We start from the raw sequence: 20,892 nt of genomic DNA on the forward strand, positions 1-20,892 counted from the left end.
CCCTTTTTATTGAAAATACACATTTTTTTCCAAAGGGTTAATATTAATACAAGTAGATTCCAATTGTTGATTGTAACTAGGTAGAATGCGGATTCCAATTGCCTTAAGGCAACATTGGAATCCGCCAAGGGTTGGGCCCTTCTCTCCCTTCTCGCATGCCACACTAAAGGGAAAAGTGTTCCCTCTAATAGGGCCGACCCTGTAACTAAAAGACATGGGACACTCAAAAGGGAAACATGTTCCCTCTAATAGGGCCGACCCTATAAAGTCATAAAACAAATAAAAGGGATCAGCACCAAGCCAACCTCAAATAGGTCATCTTGCCTCATATAAATAAACAACTAATTGACCTCATTAAAACAATGATATCGCATGCGATAATCATTCTGCAAGTGCGAAAATCAGAAGAAAAAAATAAAAAATAAATAAAAAGAATTCTAAATGCGAAGTGAAGGAAGTGTGCATTGAGGCGATTGTTAATACAAGGGTGAACTTCAATAGAAGATGTGAATTGCAAGACATATGTGAAGCCAAAGACAATTTCCAAATCTGCTCATTTGAAGGTCATCTTGTTGTTATATGCAAAACAGATTCAAGAGGTGTATTGTTGTGTGAAAGGCTTAGACAAATTGGTGTGTCACATCAAAGCTACCAAGTAATGTATTGTTACAATTGGATATAATTCATAGTCAGATCTGAAGATCTGTTGGCTGGGTTTTTCCTCCTATGAGGTTTTTCCTCCTAGGAGGTTTTCCCAGGGTATTTGTGTGTTGTGTTTATTTTGTTCAATTTATGTTTATGTCTAAGTCTGAAAGTAATTAAACTAAACAGCAAATATATTGATTTAGTAATTAACTTCAGTTTTCTGAGTATAGGTTAAATCTGAAAGTCTAAAATTCAACATGGTATTAGAGCCAAGTTCGTATAACCAGTGATCAGATTTAATCATGTAAATTTAGTCTCTTGTTCCTTCCTTCTTTGGTGACAGGTCCAAATAGAAATCAGATCTAAAGCAACACTGAAACCAAAAGAAAGAATTAGGTTATGGTGTGTTGATCAATGAATTAGGTCTTCAAACTGTGAACATCTTCCTTAGGCTGGAAACAAGTTTCATTGATCAGCGAACCTAATGCAAATGAGGGCGCAGTTGCAACAATTAGGATATGATTCACCTTCGACCAATAGAAAAGCCTGCGTGGTAGTATTTGCAATTCGTGTGGAAGTCTTCGTCAAGTTGAGAGTGAATCTGACACATTCAAGTGTATTCTCTCAATAATTAAAATAAATGATTCATTCATTTAACATTTAATGTTTTTATTGTCATCAAAGTCGTCTTATTGAGAGATCCTTATATTTACTACTTGTTAAAGAATCTTTATTTAGTCCTTGTTATACAATATTATAAGAGGGTTCTTAGTTAATTAAGGTTGTTGTTAAGGGCTTATTATTTCGTTTGGGCTACATATTTATGTAGTGTTTAAGATATGATCTAAATAAGAATTGCAGATCTGATCATGAAAAGTTGTCCCTTTCAAAGGGCAGATATAATGAAGAGTTGCACTCTCTCAAAGGGTGCTAATTGTGGAAAGGGCATACATGATGAAGAGGTGTGACATCTCCCTCACATTGAGAGATAAAGGAAAGGAATCAAAAGCATCCAGTGACATCACCATGGATCGTTATTAAGTTACAGGCAGTAACATCCTTGTTCTTTGTGGTATGCATGGGGATGAGTTGAATATGTATGCTTAATATATGAAGCTTGATAATGTTCTTATGCAGAATTTAATAGTAATATTAATATAGACTGTAATATGTATGACAATTTAATAATGCTTTTCTAACTGTTCATATGACGATTAAGTAAATTATGTGATGGAGTCTGTAATACCTTTCAATCTCACCATCCAATTATGGAGGGAGAATACAAGGAAGCAAGAGTACTAGGCTCCAGCGGGTACGCCAACCCCAAGTGTGGGCCAAGAGGCCAAGTTGATGGGTCCTTGGTGCTCTTGGGCTTGTTGGAGAGGGATAGTCTTGAGGCACCTTGGGTGATTCTCCTTGAGCTCCATAATGGGAACTGGTGTAGGGAGAGAAATGGTTTTTCTAATCCTTCATATAACTATGATATGTATATAGTCTATCAAAGCATAATGGAAATGTTGACTAATCAGTTGTGCAGGGGCCAGACCAAGCTTAGTTGACAATAGTGTTCCCATATTGTAATCACTATGCACAGATCTTAATATAAGAGGGTCCCATTAGGGGACATTACACACACACACACACACACACACACACACACACACACACCCCACCAGTTGTTAGAGTATGGAGTGTTGAAAAGGGCAAATCTAAAAATAATATTAGATTGTTGTTTTATGCTTGATCTGAAGATTAATTCCTTTGATGTATTTGTTGTTGGATGTCTAGAGGTTTGATCTGAAATACCTTTATATCCTTTATCAGAATTATTTTGATTATATATTGTAGATTTCTAATTGCTATTGATTCATGGAAGTATTGTTCTCTATCAAGCTCTCACTATCATTGTTTGGTAAGTATAGTTCACTCTCCTTGTAAACATTCTATGTCACCATCATGTGGTACTTCATTATTAAAAGGTATTAGTACTTCCTCATCTATTATCTGATTGAGTTTTGACTATCAATTGAATGATTCTATATTAGTTACATAAAACTGACTTTTTCAGTTGAGTATTTGTTATCATGAAGTGTGAAGTATTATGGAAGTTAATGATATACACTATATCCTCAATTGCTGACTTAGAATTGTTCTAGTTGATAACTATCGTACTTTTGTGAGCTAATTGTAGACTCTATTAGGTCATACTAATGGTTGAATGCATGTACTCTCAAATCTGTGGAAACCCTAGTGAGGCAAAAAATGAACATGACTTAACCCTTATGAGTTTCTTTGTACATCCTTCATGAAAAATTAGATTTTTGTTATAACCTGTATGGTGATGTACAAGTTTCAAGTTGTATGTTACAGGTTGGCTCTTTTAATTTGTGTCACATAAGTATTGTCTCAGCATTCTATGTATCATTGGTTATATTGTTAAAGGGATGCATCTAACTTATCATGAATGTTGTGATCCTCAGCCAAGGTCATTTTTATATAACCTCATATAGTAGGTGATGTATGTCAAGGGCCAAGGCCATACTGACATCAGAAATCCATAAGCTTGGATTGATGTGGCTTCAAAGAGAGCTTTGAAATAAGGCATAAGGATCTTCACACTCAATTAGAAGAAGTTTGAAGATATGTCATGATCATAATTGCGCCATGGGTCCAATTCATAAAAGGTGAGGTTGGCATTTCTCATCCTTGTTTATGAATACTTATGATACTATGATGCTTGGCTATCAATCTGATATTGAGGATTAAGAGAGAGCCCTATGATCTTCAATGAAACTCTTGGTATGAAAGAGTACTTGATAAGCTTAGGGTTTTGTAAAGATTCTAACATGTTCCTTAAAGTATTTGAAATGCTAATTTTGATTCCTTATGTGGATGATCTAACTCTGACTAATAAAGATAGTCTCATGATTTAATATAAGAAAGAATTAGCTCAAAATTGAGATGGAAGATCTAAATCTAAAATGCATTACTTCTAGGTTAGAAGTGTAGCAAGGATCTAATGAAATTATTCTAAGTCAAGTTTTCTATTGTTATGTTAGAATTATGGATTGTAAACTTATATGGAAACTAACTTGAAGAAGTTGAGTATGTATGCAACCAACTATGATCTTGCAGATTCATCTGAATAGAGGCAGGTTGATTGGTGAGTGCTTCAGTTAATCAAAGCTAAGCATATTGTTGCAGCCAAACATATTTTGATACATTTGCAAGACACAATTGATTATGGGCTGAAGCTGCCATCATTAGAAGACTACTTAGGTTCAGATTGGTCAAGAAGTGTTACGGACAAGGAAAACACTTCAAGCATTCACTTGTGATCTCTTGGACCTACAGGAACAGTCCTCAGTTGCATTGAGTATTGTTGAAGCTAAATTGTTGCAAGTGTTGCATCAAGAGAAGCAGTGTGGTTTCTCAAAATTCTTGTTATGTTGTTTTGATTTATTATCAGGGTTGTATAGAGATACCTGACAATTCAGTGTTTTATGGCAAGACAATCCTGTGTTGCAGATGTTCTCACCAAGTCTCTTGAAGTTTGAGTACTTCAACCACCCTCTACGGGCAATGTAAGGTGGTAGTGTAATCTTCTCAGGGAGAAGAGTAATTGTTACTATCCTCTGCGGGCAATGTAAGATGTAGAAAAGATCCTCTCCACCCTCTGCGGGCAATGTAAGGTGGATCCAGTCCATGCTTGTGTGCGAGCTGAAAGATTATGTTATGTAGTTTCATTCTATGCTTGTGTGCAAGATGGAAGACTACAATATTCTAATTATGTTTATTCCATTCTTTGCTTGTGTGCAAGATGGAGGATTATGTGTATTAGATTCAATTCTATGCTTGTGTGCAAGATGGAGGACTATATTTTCATTATATGCTTGTGTGCAAGATGGAGGACTATATTTTCATTATATGCTTGTGTGCAAGATGGAGGACAATGGTTATGTAAGTCCACTCTATGCTTGGGTGCAAGATGGAAAATTATGATGTTACATTCTTCTTTGGGAGAAAACTGAGGTAAAGGCAATGAATGATGGATATGCGTGATGGATGGCATGGAAAGACTCCATGATGTGCATGAATAATTGTGTATGTATTCATGACGTGTAAGTGTGCATGTTAAAGTTTTGGATTCACCCTCCACGGGCAGTACAAGATAGTTACTATGGGCTACTATTTGTGGCTACTTGTTGTGATCCTCTCTAAAGAGTATTTGAAGTTGACAGCTAAGTTCGGATTACAATTTAAACATTGTATGTATTACTTAGGGTTGGGTCCTAATCTTGTAACCTGCTTGTAAGATTATCTTTCTCCCTAGTTAAGAGGGAGCGTTTATTGTAACTAGGTAGAATGCGGATTCCAATTGCCTTAAGGCAACATTGGAATCCGCCAAGGGCTGGACCCTTCTCTCCCTTCTCACACGGCACACTAAAGGGAAACGTGTTCCCTCTAATAGGGCCGACCCTATAAAGTAATAAAACAAATAAAAGGGATCAGCACCAAGCTGACCTCAAATAGGTCATCTTGCCTCATATAAATAAACAACTACTTGACCACATTAAAACAATGATATCACACGTGATAATCGTTTTGCAAGTGCGAAAATCAGAAGGAAAGAATTCTAAATGCGAAGTGAAGGAAGTGTGCATTGAGGCGATTGTTAATACAAGGGTGAACTTCAATAGAAGATGTGAATTGCAAGACATATGTGAAGCCAAAGACAATTTCTAGATCTGCTCATCTGAAGGTCATCTTGTTGTTATATGCAAAACAGATTCAAGAGGTGTATTGCTGTGTGAAAGGCTTAGACAAATTGGTGTGCCACATCAAAGCTCCCAGCTAAGTAATGTACTGTTACAATTGGATATAATTCATAGTCAAATCTGAAGATCTGTTGGCTGGGTTTTTTCCTCCTAGGAGGTTTTCCCAGGATATTTGTGTGTTGTGTTCATTTTGTTCAATTTATGTTTATGTCTAAGTTTGAAAGTAATTAAACTAAACAGCAAATATATTGATTTAGTAATTAACTTCAATTTTTTGAGTATAGGTTAAATCTGAAAGTCTAAAATTCAACACCAATTATAATTTGATGTTTCCTTCATAATATAAATGCCTCAAATGTATCATTTCTAGTGATCATTGTTTCAATTTCACATAATAAAAGTTGCTTTGTGCTCTCAAATATTGATGTTATATTGTTTCTCCTTACACATAAAATGATAGACTTGGCCGCAATATTACAACTCAAATGTTTTATCTTTTGTGCTCTCTTTATAAGAATTCTAGTTTGGCAATTAGTCCTTGATGTGACACTAATCACTATCCAACGCTAGCTGCTGGTTGGATACTTTCCAAAGCATTTTTGACCAAGTTATGTCTCACCTTTCAACCATTTTGATTGTAAGCCTCTTGATTTTGACATTTTTTCTCACTTGTCTCATGCCTCCTTTATTGGCGATAATTAATTTGGCTTCTTTCGGACCTTGTTTTGTGCATGAGTTATGACGCACTTAGAGATTCTCAATTAGTTGCAGGATGTTTGATTGACCTAACAGATGTGTTTGATCACTTCAACATTGGTGATGCTCAGTTTTCGAGCCTTGAGTTAGTGGACCTAATGCGGATTTCATATTGTTGTCACATCACCTCAACTTCAACAATAACCATGCTACTTCCAAGATCAACATAAATATCAGCATGTGTCTTCGCTTATTCACAAACGAATTTGTCACTGAATGGGTTAAGTCTCGAATTTGTATAAAATATATTATATACAAACGCATACAAATTGGACTTATGTTTCATTACTTTTACCATGTTTATATTTTTCATTATTTATGTAAATAAATGTCATAAATGTGAATAATTCAATTAATATCCACATCATTAGTTGATTTATAAGGAATCTAAACTGAATTTGAATCTTTTCCAGTTCATTAAGCAAACATCCTTGAATGCTTTATCCACCACATCTAGTTCACTTAATAAATCATGTCGTTTTGGAAGTTCATTGTTTTTCTCTCCTAATTTCATCTTAATCTCAACTCTATCTCCTTGATATTATAAAGAGATGATGAGAATTAACATTATTCAGGGGGGTCGCCCAAATTATTTTTGGAATAATCAAATATTAGTTTTTGTTTCTGTCAATAATTTTTGTTCTATAGAATCTAAATTTGTAAGTGCAGAAGTTCGGTTTTGGTGAGGATGATCCCAGGGAAATATAACAATATGATGTCAGAATTCAACAAGCATTTCAGTTTTTGTCATCCTTTCAACAGGTATTCACCTCATTCGTGGGGGTTGCCCAAATTATTTTTGACAAGATAAAATATTAGTTTTTTTTCTATTTGTAAGTGTAAAAGTTTATTTTTTACAAGGAAAAATCCTGGGAAATATAACAAGTTGATAACAGATTTGAACAGCCATTTCATTTTTGTCTTCCTTTTTAAAAAAAAAAGAAAATCTTAGTTAACTATCACGATAGTCTTAAATAGGCATTGATGTCAGCCTCCCATAATGTATTGGGCTTCATAATCCATGGACTTTGTTTCTAAGCCAATTAAAGCCACAAAGTTGGCCTCATGCCCTTGATAAGAATAGTGACCAAACTCCACATTATGAGTTTTAAAAGTAGAGAAAATTTCAAATATCAGTGGTCTTAGTACCAAAAAAATTCTGCCTGTTTCCAGAAAACAACTTAATGGGAAAAATTTATTACTAACATTTTACAAAAGAATGGTTGTTAGCGTTACCTCTAGCATTCCTTAACACTAAAATATTGAGATTGCAAGCAACGATTCTAACCCCTAAAAATTCAAACTGCCAACTTTTATTCTAAGTACCTATTTTCCAATTCCATCAACCTGTACTAATTTCAATTCAACGAGGCTATTTAAACAAATGTATATAACTCTTTTAAGTCCTAAATTCTTTATGACTTGTTTTCTATAATCTAATCCATTCTTCCTTTGCAGCAAAACATATACTGTCTGAGTTACATTTCCTGAGTTGCCATCTAAAATTCAACGTCCTAGTCTTGTAACAGCCTAACAAAAGAGAACCCATTGCACCATGACTTCACCCATTGATTCATGATAAATAAATGCAAATTCACTAGATCTTTGAGATTGAGTTAAAAGTAATGTGACCCATGATTTAACAACCATGGACCAAATTACGTAACTCAAACAAATGCAATACACAAATTGGCTTTAGTTGAACGTGGCCTAGTAATTATGTGAAATGATCACCATGATGATAAGGTGAAGTGATTGCTATGATGATGATATGGCATACAACTCCATGAGGAATGTTTTGTGTGTTGTGACTGTTATAATTGATATACCTGTTCTAGCAACAAATTTATGAAAAGAAAAATGTAGCCTACTTACCTGCATATACTTGTGCCAATTATAAATAAAAGCAACATATTTGATTTAGGTGTATACGGTTTACTTGAAAGATTGATCGGAATCTCTTCTACATTTGAACCAAAATACAAGCACATATGTTTTGCTATCAACAAATACTAAGGAAAATTCACTATAATATTTTGATGCCATATGCAGAAAGAAAAGTGGGAGGAGATTTTTCATCAAGAAGATCAAAACAGATATAGTTATATCTCATCAAGAAAGTATACCAACAAAATTTCTGTGGAATTCTCTAAAGTTATATCCCATTTTGATGCCCGATGCAGAAAGAAAAGTGGGAGGAGATTTTGCATCAAGAAGATCAAAACAGATATAGTTATATCTCAACAAGAAAGTATACCAACAAAATTTCTGTGGAATTCTCTAAAGTTATATCCCATTAATATTGAATGTTAAGTAACACAAAAGACCCACTGATGACCATATTTCATATAAAAGGGAGCATCATAATAACTTTTCTTGCAGACATTAAAGAGGAACTCAATAATAAACAGAATCCCAAAATTAATTGTATTGGCGCCTTTCTTTTAATAAGTAGAAAGGTAAACTATACTAAAATATACATAGAAATTACAGATTTCTTCTTCTACCTTTGTATACAAAGAATATCCAATGCATTCGCATAAAATATGCATGAAAACAATGTAAATGCATAAGATCTATGACCCATCCTCACATGGACTTGAATAAATCCAGCATTGCTAAAGCAACTAGTCTCATATATGCATTCTTTTGTTCTAGTAGGCATCCACTTTAGGAGAAAACTACCAGTGCAAATCTTGGATAAATTGCTAAATATAGACCCATTATGCAAACTATATTAATATACACTTTCTTGGCAAGAAAATTATGGATAGAAATTTAAGTGACTAATAACCATAACGCCATTATTTTAATATATAAAGATCTTGAAGACTGCTTACAGATCTGAAAGCCTCTTGCCATTTATAAAGTCTACAACCTGAGTGACTGCTACCTCCATTGCTAACGCTACAGTAGATAGATTCTCCAGAAACTCTTCTGCAGTTGGCTTTTCTCCATCAACAACATCTGTTATAGCTTTGACAAATATAGTGGGAACAGAAAAAAGATCTGTGACATATGCAATGGCAGCACCCTGGTTCACAGCATTGCATGCATTTGATTGGATGACATTAGAAAAGTGATCAAATGAATTCCAACGATGCTTGAAAAAAGAAGCTACTATGGGAAAAATTTGATATGCCAAACTTAACCAAATAGAAAGCCATCTGTTGGTAACGTATTTCAACTCAACCATACATTTAATGTATATTGAAGTGCTAAATATGCCATCAAATTGTAACAAATGTGCCAGTGTTCTTGTGTCTCGTGTAATACAGCATAAAGTTCCACAAAAATTTATGACACATCTAGATAAAAGAACAAATGCATAGGTGCTAATAGTGTCATAAGTTGCTGAATCAGAACCCTTCTTATAGTCTTTCAAATTGCACAGAGAAGTAATCTAGAAAATCTTAAAGTGCAAGGGTATCCCAAACTTATCATAGATTCAGCCAAAAAAGAAATTTTCAAGGCTGTGAGTTATGGTGACTGCTATAAAAAAAAATTCGGTATCAGTAGCAACTTCAATCGTTGTTTTCCACCATGTTTTCTAAGGTGGCATATCTATCAGGCAATCTCACACAGCAGTTGATATTTGGTGATAACATAAAGGAAGCTGAGAGTAACTGCATCACAAGAGATTTGGAAGGAAGTAAAGGCACGAGTCTTTCTTGATTTGGAGGTCACTAACAATCATCATGATTCCTAAAAACAACACAAAAGAAGGATAGCAACAAATAGTACTTGTGCTACCATATGCATAGATAAATTTTGGAAAATCCAGCTGATTCATCATGCTCAATCACAATTGAAGGAAAGGATGAGTAAGATAAAGTAAAGCATAGATTCCACACAGGTATTTGCATTGTCACTGACTATTCATTCTAATCCTAAACTTTGGTAACTCTGTGAAAAGACAGAATCCATTGACAAAGATCCATTAGCTGTGGGAATCCTGAGATGAGATGGATAAAAACTGAAGGGAGGGATTCCAAAATCAGGAAAAACACAAAGTTAGAGAATTCAAAGACCTGAAAGCACTATAGGTTCCAGACACTCTACACAAACCATGTCTTCCTCATCTAGACCCATCACTTAGGTATTGACATTGTCTGCCACATCACAAATGATAAGGAAAGATGATAGGTGATAAAAGGAACAGGCAACTAAACTTAATGCTTAAACACTGTCAAATGAAGACAAATCAACAGAACTATAGACCATGTCACCTGTAGGCATTGATGTTGTCTGCCACATCAAAAACAATAAGGAAAGAAGATAGAGGATAAAGAGTGGCAGGCAGCTAAGCTTAATGTTTATAACCTTGTCACGTGAAGGTAATAAATGCAGAACATGAACCATCTCACCTGTAATGTTTCTGTCATTAAAATCCATCAGACTTTGTATGAAAACTTCTATCAGAAGCCTGAATCAGTCAGTCCATTCCACTGGGTCAAGCTGAGCTAAGCTTCAGCTTCATTTGGTTACGCTGCATCCCCCAACACCACGCCTCTTCCCCTAACCAAAAGCTCCTTAGAACAGCCGCAATAGCTCCAGAAATCTATTAAAAGAAAAATTGGGGGGCCTACTACAGATTGGTCAAAGACAAATGCCCCTGTTTTCTATTCATATTGGCATCCCCAGAACCTTCTGATCTTGATCTGCCACCTCTGAACAATTATATAAGAGTAGCTATTCCATAGTGGAGTGGATAGCCGTGAAGAGGCATTCAGGAGAACCACAAGAAAAATAATGAATGCAAGTAGGATTAAGTGTATACGTTGCTTAATTACTTTGTTTCCTTCTAACTCAATTAGCAAGGTCAAAAACCATTCATGGTGTTTTCTTCATTCAGAAAATTTTATTTCACGAATGATTAGGTAAGTTATAATCCATTCAACTTGGTTTACCATAATAAATGCATCTTATGCAGAGGAATATATTCCTATGAACCATTCATTTTTACACATTCGAAAGGAAAAATTTGAGGCCATGGGCTTGGAAGGAGTGTGAAATATAGTATTATAGTGATTGCAGTCATAAATGTTGCTGATCTGAGGCCCATGTGAGCCTAGGAAACAACAAACCCAAATGAAATCAGATATGGTATGGACTGATGCAAATCAAGGAATGATAAAAGCACAAATACCAAATCAGGGTGGTCAAACAAAAAGAGTACAAGAGCAATGGGACACCATTATAGAACTGTAACTACAAAATTAAAGTAATATACAAGGGTAGAAGATGAATGGATGTCATGGCAGTTGAAAGTGTAGGGAAGCTAAGGTAACAAAACAAATTCCTACTAATCTTGAGAGGATAATGCAACAACTTTTTGAATATTTACAACAGTTCAGAAATTAAGTGTAAATAAATATAAATATCATGCATACAACAACACAGTGATTTACATAGGAAAACCCTTTCAAGAGAAAAACCCCACACTCCAAAAGCCACCCAATATATTATTCTCAAATCAACAAGAAAAAAATATACTTGCAAAGGAAGCTTCTCACAAGAGTATCACCAACCAAAGATTTGAAGGCAACTCAATAGCTATCAGACTCTCATCATACATCACAATACCCAATCATAATACAATGGCCTCATACAATAGGGTTACCTTCAAGGGCAAATAAAACCAAAATAATCTCTACTATTAGATCTGTGAAACAATGATAAACAATCCAAGTTTACAATGATAAGATATACATAAGTGCCTTTCGGGCGTGCTACCTCTAAACCCCTATTGAGATGATATCCTTGAACCCCCATCAAGCGAACTGCCCCTAGACCTCCCAAGAGGCCCATAGACTCTGAACACCATCTAAACTTCTATGTGTTCACAAGCTTAATTAAAGAATCTACAACATTCATCAAGGTCTCTATCTTAACTAGCTTCATCTTGCAATCATCAACCATCTCTGGCAAAATGTTATTGTACATCAATGTGTTTGGTCCTAGCATTAAATATCAAGTTCTTGTTGTGACCTTTTCACACATCACCCCATTGAAAATGGGGACCCTCCCTTTTTCCAGCTTTCTAGGGTTTTTGTTAGAGCCTTGTGACCTTCCTGCATCAGTATTGCCAAGATTGTCAATTTTGAATAGTCTAAGTTTTGGAAGTCGTGAGTCAGTTTATGCAAGCCATGGTTAGAACAGAGTCTAGACACCGTCAAAGTGCCTAGAAAGGCCAAAGGACGAAGATTGCAATTGATTTGAGTGGATTTGGACAACTTTTTATTTTTGGAAAGTTTTGGTTTTTTGGTTTTTCCAATTTTTTAGGAAGTTTCGTTTTTGGCACTTTAAGCACGATCCCCGAAATGGCTATTTTTAGAAAGTTTTTCCTATTTTTTAGGGATGCTTGCTTTATCTATTTTGGGAAAGGGGATCTAGGGTTTGCACTACCGACACCGAGATGCACTGAAAACAATCGTCAAAATCCTCCAAAATTCAAGTTTCGATCAAAAAAGCCAATTTCCTAAATTTTAGGGACCCTGAGGAATTCGATAGATGAATAAAGTATAGTTTTCAAATTTCAAGATGATCCGGCAAGAATTGCACAAGTTATGAAGTTTTTAAAGTTTGATCTTGTCGTTCTTGAAATTCATCAAGTCCGCCATGAGTTGTGCACAAAGTCAAAGAAGTCTGCCTTGGAAGTGGTGGAAGTGGGTCATGAAGATCATGAAGTCCGCCCACTATGGTTCCACAATGTCTCAAACCCCGCCCTATCATGAACAAGAAGGTGCAAGGAAGTGATGAAGTCCGCCATGCTAGCGAAAGGTTCTTAACTCCCCTCAAGTCCGCCTTTGTATGAGATGCATCAAGTTAAAGAAGTCCGCCTAAGGAGGAATTAGCAAGTGTTTGAAGAGCATGAAGTTTACCAAGTCCGCCCTCCATGGTCCCTGTCCATGTTGAAGTCCGCCTTGGAGATGGTGCATGGAATTAGCCAAGTCCGCCCTATGGAGAAGTGTTTGATGAGTCATGAAGGGAGCAAAGATGACAAACCTCGCCCTAGCTTGGGAAAGGTTCCTGAATCAATCAAAGTCCGCCTTGAGTTAAGTTCCTGAAGTAAATGAAGTTCGCCTAAGGTCATGAGCACATGGTGCCTAATGTTAAAGAAGTCCGCCCTAGCATGACACATGGTGCACAATGATGATGAAGTCCGCCCTATGAAAAGGATTTTAAGTTCCTAACTCTCTCCAAGTCCGCCCTACTTTTGATTGAAGAGGAAAAAGTCAAAGAAAGTCCGCCCTCAAGAGAGATACATGCTAAGTTTGAAAACAGAGGAATATTTTTGAGTGATGTTAGCATAATCTTCTCATGAAGTTCGAACTGAGACCAAAATAGAAGTTTCTTTGAAAGAGAACATTGCAGATTTAGTTCGAATTATAAACTGAAAATCGAATTAGAAACTTGCATTTGAAAGACGAGATGAAGAGTTTGAACTTGCCAAAGGAATGACAGTTCATTGAGTTCAAATTTAGAAACTTCCTTTGAAAGATTAAGGACTAAATGTCCATGTTCGATGTATCAATGACAGATTAGAAACAAATTTTAAAGATTCTCTGTGTTTCTAATTACAAATTCGAACTCTCATACAAATACATCATTCACTCTTTCATTCTTACATATGAAGTTCGAAATTTCTAGAGCAGGTTGAGAATGAGTTTGAAACATTTTCTGCAGGTTGAGAGTGAATTTTGAGAGAATTTTTGCAGGTTGGAAGTGTTTTGAAGGAGATTTCAAATATTTTTCTGAGTTATCAACCATTTTTCAACAAGTTTCAACTCAGATTTTTGAAGAGCTTTGACTGTTTGAAGGATAAACCCATTAATTTTCTGTGATTAACTTCTGATTTTCTCATTCTTCGAAGGTGAAAGTTGATTTCATAGGCAGAGTATTGGGTTTTGAACCCAATCTTTCTTCAGCGTTTTAAAGAGAAAGAACAAATATAGCAGATTTCCTTTCTTCTCTTTCTTACTTTCTGTCTTTCAAGGAGTTTGAATGAACTTAATTTTTTTTCCCAAATTCTGATTTTGAAGTTAAAATCAAACTGTTAACTCCTTAAGTTTGATGATTTTCAAGGAATTTTCTTAAGATTCTCAGAATAATCAAGTTTTTGTGGCCAAGTGTTGAAAAGAAAGTGAAAACCACAGATTACTTAGCCATCAAACTCACAAACTACACTTAAAAGTATAGATTTTAACTTAAGTTGGTTTGATTGTTTTGCAGATTTTGGAACATCTCAGCCAGGATGAAGTTTCAGGTGGATAAAGATTCTCCTCCAAAATCTAAGATGAAGTCCAAGTGGAAGCTGGTCGGAGACACTAACTTGGGACATATCAACTTGAGAGAATTCAATAAGCGAATGTATGGCCTAGACAACCTGATGCCTACAGCAACTACTAGAAAGATGATGAGAAATGGAATTGTACAAGATGTTTGTTTCCTTCCAGCGATGCAGTGTACTGAGTTGGTGGTGGAATGCTCTAAACACTACAATCCTATAAACCGAGAGATCATAGCACCTGACGGGAGAGTCTTGGCAAACATTAGTGAGGTTGCTATCAGGGAAGCTTTTCTCACCCCTAAATACCATAACCCAGTTTACATGACCAAGGAGGAAGCAACACAGCTATATCAAGATAATGTTGAGGAATACGAGGCCAATATCAACCATTCATGGTTGGATAAGCCAAGGAAGGGCGCTTCTAGGTTACTCAAGGATCTTGTGAGAGCCTACTTCAAGGAGGATATTGGAGACATGATAGTTTTGTTGAACAGAGTTATGGGTAGTCCACAAGGCGTGCCATTTGAGCCTTGGATGTACTACTTCATCAAAGAAATAATTATTGGAGTGAAGATGATTGATTGGGCAAAGATTATAAGTAATAATCTTGATGACCAGCTGAAGAACTTGGAAGAGAACGGGACATTTTATATGAGTTCTTATTTGGTATACTCTCTTGCTTGAACTTACAGATATAGAGGACTCACCTGTAGAGGAGAAGTGGGGAATAAGGAGAATCAGTTTGTTGTTTATGATTGCTACCCACAGCTGCACTTGGAGGAAAAACTTCACTTTAAGAGAGTCAACGATGCATTCATGACACACATTACCAGGATGCTCCAAGGTGGTCTTCATCAAAGGCTCTCTCAAGAGTCTAAAGATTTGGTCAGCAGATTTGGGTATTGGTACATCCAATACCCTAGATTTACTTATCTAAGAATTCAAGAATTCTCTGGACCTCCTTACAAGTTACCCATGTATCCCACCAACAGAGTAGTGTTGCTTGAAGTTATCAGGCAACTTGAAAGTTTTATGATTGTTCAAAGAGGGAAGCAAAAGACAGGAGCGTCTTTTCCCCTTCATGTTGGAAATGGATTGGAGACATGTTCATCAGCGCAAGCTGCCACTAGTGTTGAAAAGGAGCTTTCTTGGTACCCATTCTTTCAGTATAAGGCTAGAAGGCATTTTGACCCTTTTGACCGGATGAAAAAAGTTGATGGAGAGATGTTCGAGCATAGACCTGATCTTGAAGACTATTGGGCTAATGCAGATGATAGCTTTGAAATCAGAAGGAGATTGTGGTCTAGACTTCTCCTGAATTTGATTAGAGTATCAAAAGTATTTCAAGTAGCAGATCAGCTTGAGGATGATCCTAAGTTTGAGCAGCCTCACTTTGATAAATTGAGAAATGAGCCCCTTACCTTGGTTGATTGGTCAAATTCTGAGAGGTTTGATTTGAGCGACCTCATGAGACCAGTGATTGAGTATTCAAAATGGTGGGCAACGAAGACAAAAGGTCTTAGATCAAAAGGTGTCAATCTCACACATATGATCTCATGGGAACCAATGAATCAATGTCTTCAAACCATGGTGTTTCGTCAAGTGTTGGGTCCAGGAAAAGGAAAGAACCCACTGAAAATTCTATGAGGGGTAAAGGAAAGAAAATAATTGGAGATGCAAGTAGAGGGTATAAATCAAATGAAGGTCATTCGACCTTAAGTGTTGCATCCGTTGGTCCAGTCAGTACTACAATTAATGAACAGGAGATGAATACTAATATGGGAGATAATGAAGCAAGAGTTCCTTCTCCTTCAGTTGAAGAGATAATGGAAGAACCAACTCAAGAGCCAAATCCTGCCAAGGCTATAGAAGTTGAAGAACCTGAGCCTTCGAGAGAATTCCTTGATGGCATTGTCACTACGCCCAAGGAAACTAAAGATAAATTTGATAAGAGTGGCATGGAGCAATCAACCATTCCAAATTGGTTGAGAGAAACAATAAAGGCTAAGGCTCTTGAGGAAGCTCATTCAAAAGAGAACACAACAGCATTCCTGGCTATGGTGAATAAACCAATTGAGAAAAGACCGCCCAAACCAGCTAAGAAGTTCTCTTTAATTCAAAGAGATAGTGCATGATTCATATCAGTACAAATAGTTGTACCCAAAGAAGGTAAAACTCAGGATAATATTGCTCCAGAAGATTATGAGATCACCACTATTAACCTTGGAAAGAGTACCAAACTCCAGGGAGTTTAGGAGTTTGATGTTACTTGCAATACATTGAAGGAAAGACTAAACAAAGAAGTAGAGAAAAGGAAAAGATTGGAAGAAGTATGTGATGCACTTGACGAAGCCACTCAATTAGGAAATACCAATTGCTCCTCCTGCACCTCTTCCACAAGAATTCATGAGGGACTATGATGATATGAAGGCTACCTTTAGAGAAGCCAAGGAATGGATTTCTGAGGCCTTAGAATGTGCAAATACACTTGTTGAAAATCTGGTATCAGCATATGAGTCTACCTCGTCTTTGTTGGTCAGAATTCAGGATTTGTTTGAGAATTGGGAAGAAGTCAAAGAAATTCAGAATAGGATTCTCCCACAATTGAAGATCATTCGGGGGCTTTCTCAACAGGAGTTAGTGGATGGAGGAGTCATTCAAGTAGGAAATAGATATGACTTCAACACTTGGTATTTTACTTTGATAACCAGGGTTGAAACCTTGAAGAAATCTGAAGCCAAGTGTTTGGAAGTGGAGAAAATTGTTAAGGATATTCAAGATAAGGTGTTTCATGTGGCAGCAGAAATCTGGAAGTGAGAGGTGGTGCGAGAAAAACATTTGCGTGCCAAAAATTTGAGAGCTAGAGTCCATTCAAACTTTTTTAAGGTTTCAGGAACAATTCTCAAAGGAGATTTCTCTAGAGTTTCGAGTTTTCTCCTCATTGATGAGAATTTCCTTGCACAAGCAGTTGACTGGGAATGCACACTCGCCACCTATACTGATGATGTGGACATGGTCGACTTCCAAATTAGCAACTTGCCAAGTGTCACCATGGAGGAGATGCGATTTCTTGTGTCCAGATACATCAAATCTACAGAAAAAGAAACTAGACACCCACCTCAATGAGAATAGCAGTTGCGCCACTTGTCTCCTTCCTATTCATTTTGACTATTAGAGTTTGGGGAAACCCTAATTAGGGTTTTGAACTTTTAATCTGAACCCTTGATCATTGTTTGATCTCAGTCGTTCATAATTTCTAGACTACTATATAAGGTTGTCTCCTCTCATTTGGAGAGTGAGGTTTTTTGAAATATTGTTGCATGAAGATCATTTTTCAGATAATATATTACATGTGTGCTTTCTCTTAAGGCATTGTAATCCCTATTGTTTGAGTGATTAAGGAAGGTTTTCAATTTCTTCAACACATTAGTTAGAATTTATTTTACGTTGTTAGATGAATGAAAGATCTGATAAGTATTGGTTTATGGTGTATCTCTACTTTACTTTTGGTGAATGGATGATTTTCATTCACTGTGCAAAAAGTTAGTCTGAGCATTCCATTTTGTGTATGCTTAAACTTCCGATCATAAGCACATCCCTTGAAGATTGCATCCACTTTGTGTAAGTTGTCTTAAGTGAGGCAGAACAAAGTGTGGTTTATTGAGTTCACCGAATCAATACCGTCTCTAGAATTCATAGGAGTAGAGTAGACTTCTAAACCCTTATCCTTTTGTCCTTTTTTTTGAAAGTCTTAACCCCTGAAAATCCCAAAAAGAAAGAAAGAGAGAGAGCTTTAATTGACAAACCCATCTAAGTGCCAAAGTTGTTGACAACTCATTTAAGCGTAAGTCCCTTTGTGTATTACCAACAAATCACAACACCCATTGAGCTTATCCACACGTCAAGACCTGACAAAAGAAACCTTGGAATCGCCATATGATCTTCTAGCAATCTTAGCATAAGCGGTGATTTTTCAAGAGAGGGTAAATTATCTTTAGGTACTTTATTCTAATGTTTGGTAGATGATAAAACAGACACCAACAGTTCTTAGCTAGGAAGATTGCATTTTGATGATACCTCGTCTTATTCCAATATTTTAACACAATCTCTTGAGCCAAATGACTTTTGTACAAGCATGAGTAGTTGCTATATAGTCAACTTTAGTAGTGGACAAAGCAACCGTAGCATGTCTCTTACTCATCCAATTTATTACACCACCAGTAAACATGTAAGCACTATTGGAATGTCTTCTATTGGTATCGCCTACCTAGTTGGAATCCACATAACCACAAATATCAAGTGAAAGATCATCTCCTATAAAATTAAAATGATAACACAAGGAATACTCTAAGATGCTCTGCAAATATTTGATGACTCTTTAAACTGCATCCAATGAACTCTACCAAGATTAGACATATATCTGGAAATAACTCCCACTACTTGGGCAATGTCTAGTCTCATGCAAACCATAGCATGCATCAAACTTCCAACTACACTTTGATGATTCACTTTGCTCATGTCTTCCATCTCCAATGGAGATGTAGGACAATCTATAGCAAATAAATTCATTCCAAATGTAAAAGGAACACACAATGGTCTAATTTCATGAAGTTAGGTTGTTGAATCAGCACATATATAGACCGATTCCGGGTATGAAACATCCTAGAATCAAATCATGGTTCGAATTGCCTATGGATTCGACTAGATTCAAATTTTTCCCACCTGAAATGTTCCCAACTTTAATGTGGTAATTCCGACCGACTCTAATGACAACGTAACGATTCAAGAGCTAATCCAGAGCGTTTCAAACAATGGATAAAATTTTCAAGAGTTTTTGTTCGACCTTTTTGACCTAATCGTTTTTTTTCATTGCAACTGCTCGAACGGGGAATACACCACACAAGTTTAAGTTGTAGCTATGGAAGGAACCATTAAAGTGAAACATTAATCGTTTTCTAGCGAAATTGATTAGGCAATGGCAAGCGAACAGAGAGGATGTGATTGTGTGCAGGATTGTGAAAAGGTGTTTCATGCATAAAAGAAGATAAAAAACAGCAAATGAAGACAACGTTTTAGATTTCATTTCTTCCATGGGTTTCATTCGCTGATTCGGTCACAACTGCTTCTTCACAAAACAAAAACCCTAATCACTCTTAAATTCTTTTTCGTTTTTTCCGCTCTCTTTTGTTTTTCATTTTGCTTGATTTACTATTTATTATTTATTTGTATTTTTCGATTTCAATTTTTAATCTATTTAAATAAGCAAATGTCAATTTTTTAAATAATATATGTTTATATTTATTAAATTAATAAATAAATGTTTATATAATATTTATGGAAAATGAATATTTATTTTATATATATTTATATTATATAATACACATTCATTTTTCACACACACATATATATAAACTTTAATATGTTTTTTGTACAAACGTACCAAAAACATACCCAGCCCCTTCAAAAAGAATTGTCATACCAACATATCATATCCACATACCCATACCCGATTCAACAACTTAGCCTGCAAGTTAAATCTCTGTAATATTGAATTCACATACTTACTCTAGCCAAGCCATAGCTTTTTATTCACCCTATCTCTTCTCATTTCCATCCCAAGAATGTGCTTAGTTGCACCAAGATCTTTCATTTCAAATTCAGTTGCAAGTTGAGACTTTAGTTCTGAAATCATGCCTGTTTTTACCAATAAATAACATATCATCAACATACAATGCAATAAATAGGAAACGATCACCATTAGTTTCATAATAAACACAATGATATGATTTAGAATGCTCAAATCCCAAACTCAACAAATACATATCAAATTTCCAATATCACATCCTAGGACTATTTGAGGCCATACAAAGATTTTTTTCATTTTCAATTTACAAACCAAATCACCTTTACCTTTCACCACTATTGTTTTGGTGGTATCATATAAATATCCTCCTCCAAATCAACATGAAGGAATTCTTCACATCTATTTGCTCAATCTCTAAATCAAAAGCAGCAACAATAGAAAGCAAAAATCTAAGGAATGTCATTTTTGCAACAAAAGAAAATTCTCACTGTAATCAACACCCTCAACCTAAGAGTAATCTTTTGCAATCAAATATGCTTTGTACTACTCAATGCCTCCATTTGAACCAGTCTTTTGCTTGAACACCCATTTGCAACCAACATGTTTTACTTTTCATCCTTACGTAATGGTACTAGATCCCATGTATCAGTCTTTTTCAAAGCTATTATTTCTTCATCCATATCAATCTTCCAAGATTTTGCAACATTCATACCTGATGCCTCTTCTACAAATTTGGGCTCATCCATGTTAGTATTAAAAGCAAAAATGCATCTCCAATTATCGGGTTAATACTTTCAAGTGATTGTCTATGCCTTGTAGACGTTCAAACATGTTGA

General features: G+C 35.8%; 1 protein-coding gene across 1 annotated transcript in view; it reads right to left on the minus strand.

The window, feature by feature from the left end:
* Positions 1-8,583: 8,583 nt before the first annotated feature.
* LOC131051198 (5'-methylthioadenosine nucleosidase) overlaps positions 8,584-20,892 on the minus strand; it is an 89,923-nt gene continuing 77,614 nt past the window's right edge. Inside the window, exon 8 of the mRNA XM_057985594.1 lies at positions 8,584-9,213. Within this exon, the coding sequence (XP_057841577.1) occupies positions 9,016-9,213 (198 nt within the window). The 3' untranslated portion in view covers positions 8,584-9,015. The remainder of the gene's footprint in view (positions 9,214-20,892) is intronic.

The sequence above is a fragment of the Cryptomeria japonica genome, chromosome 5, assembly GCF_030272615.1.
Source record: "Cryptomeria japonica chromosome 5, Sugi_1.0, whole genome shotgun sequence".
NCBI classification, from domain to species: domain Eukaryota; kingdom Viridiplantae; phylum Streptophyta; class Pinopsida; order Cupressales; family Cupressaceae; genus Cryptomeria; species Cryptomeria japonica.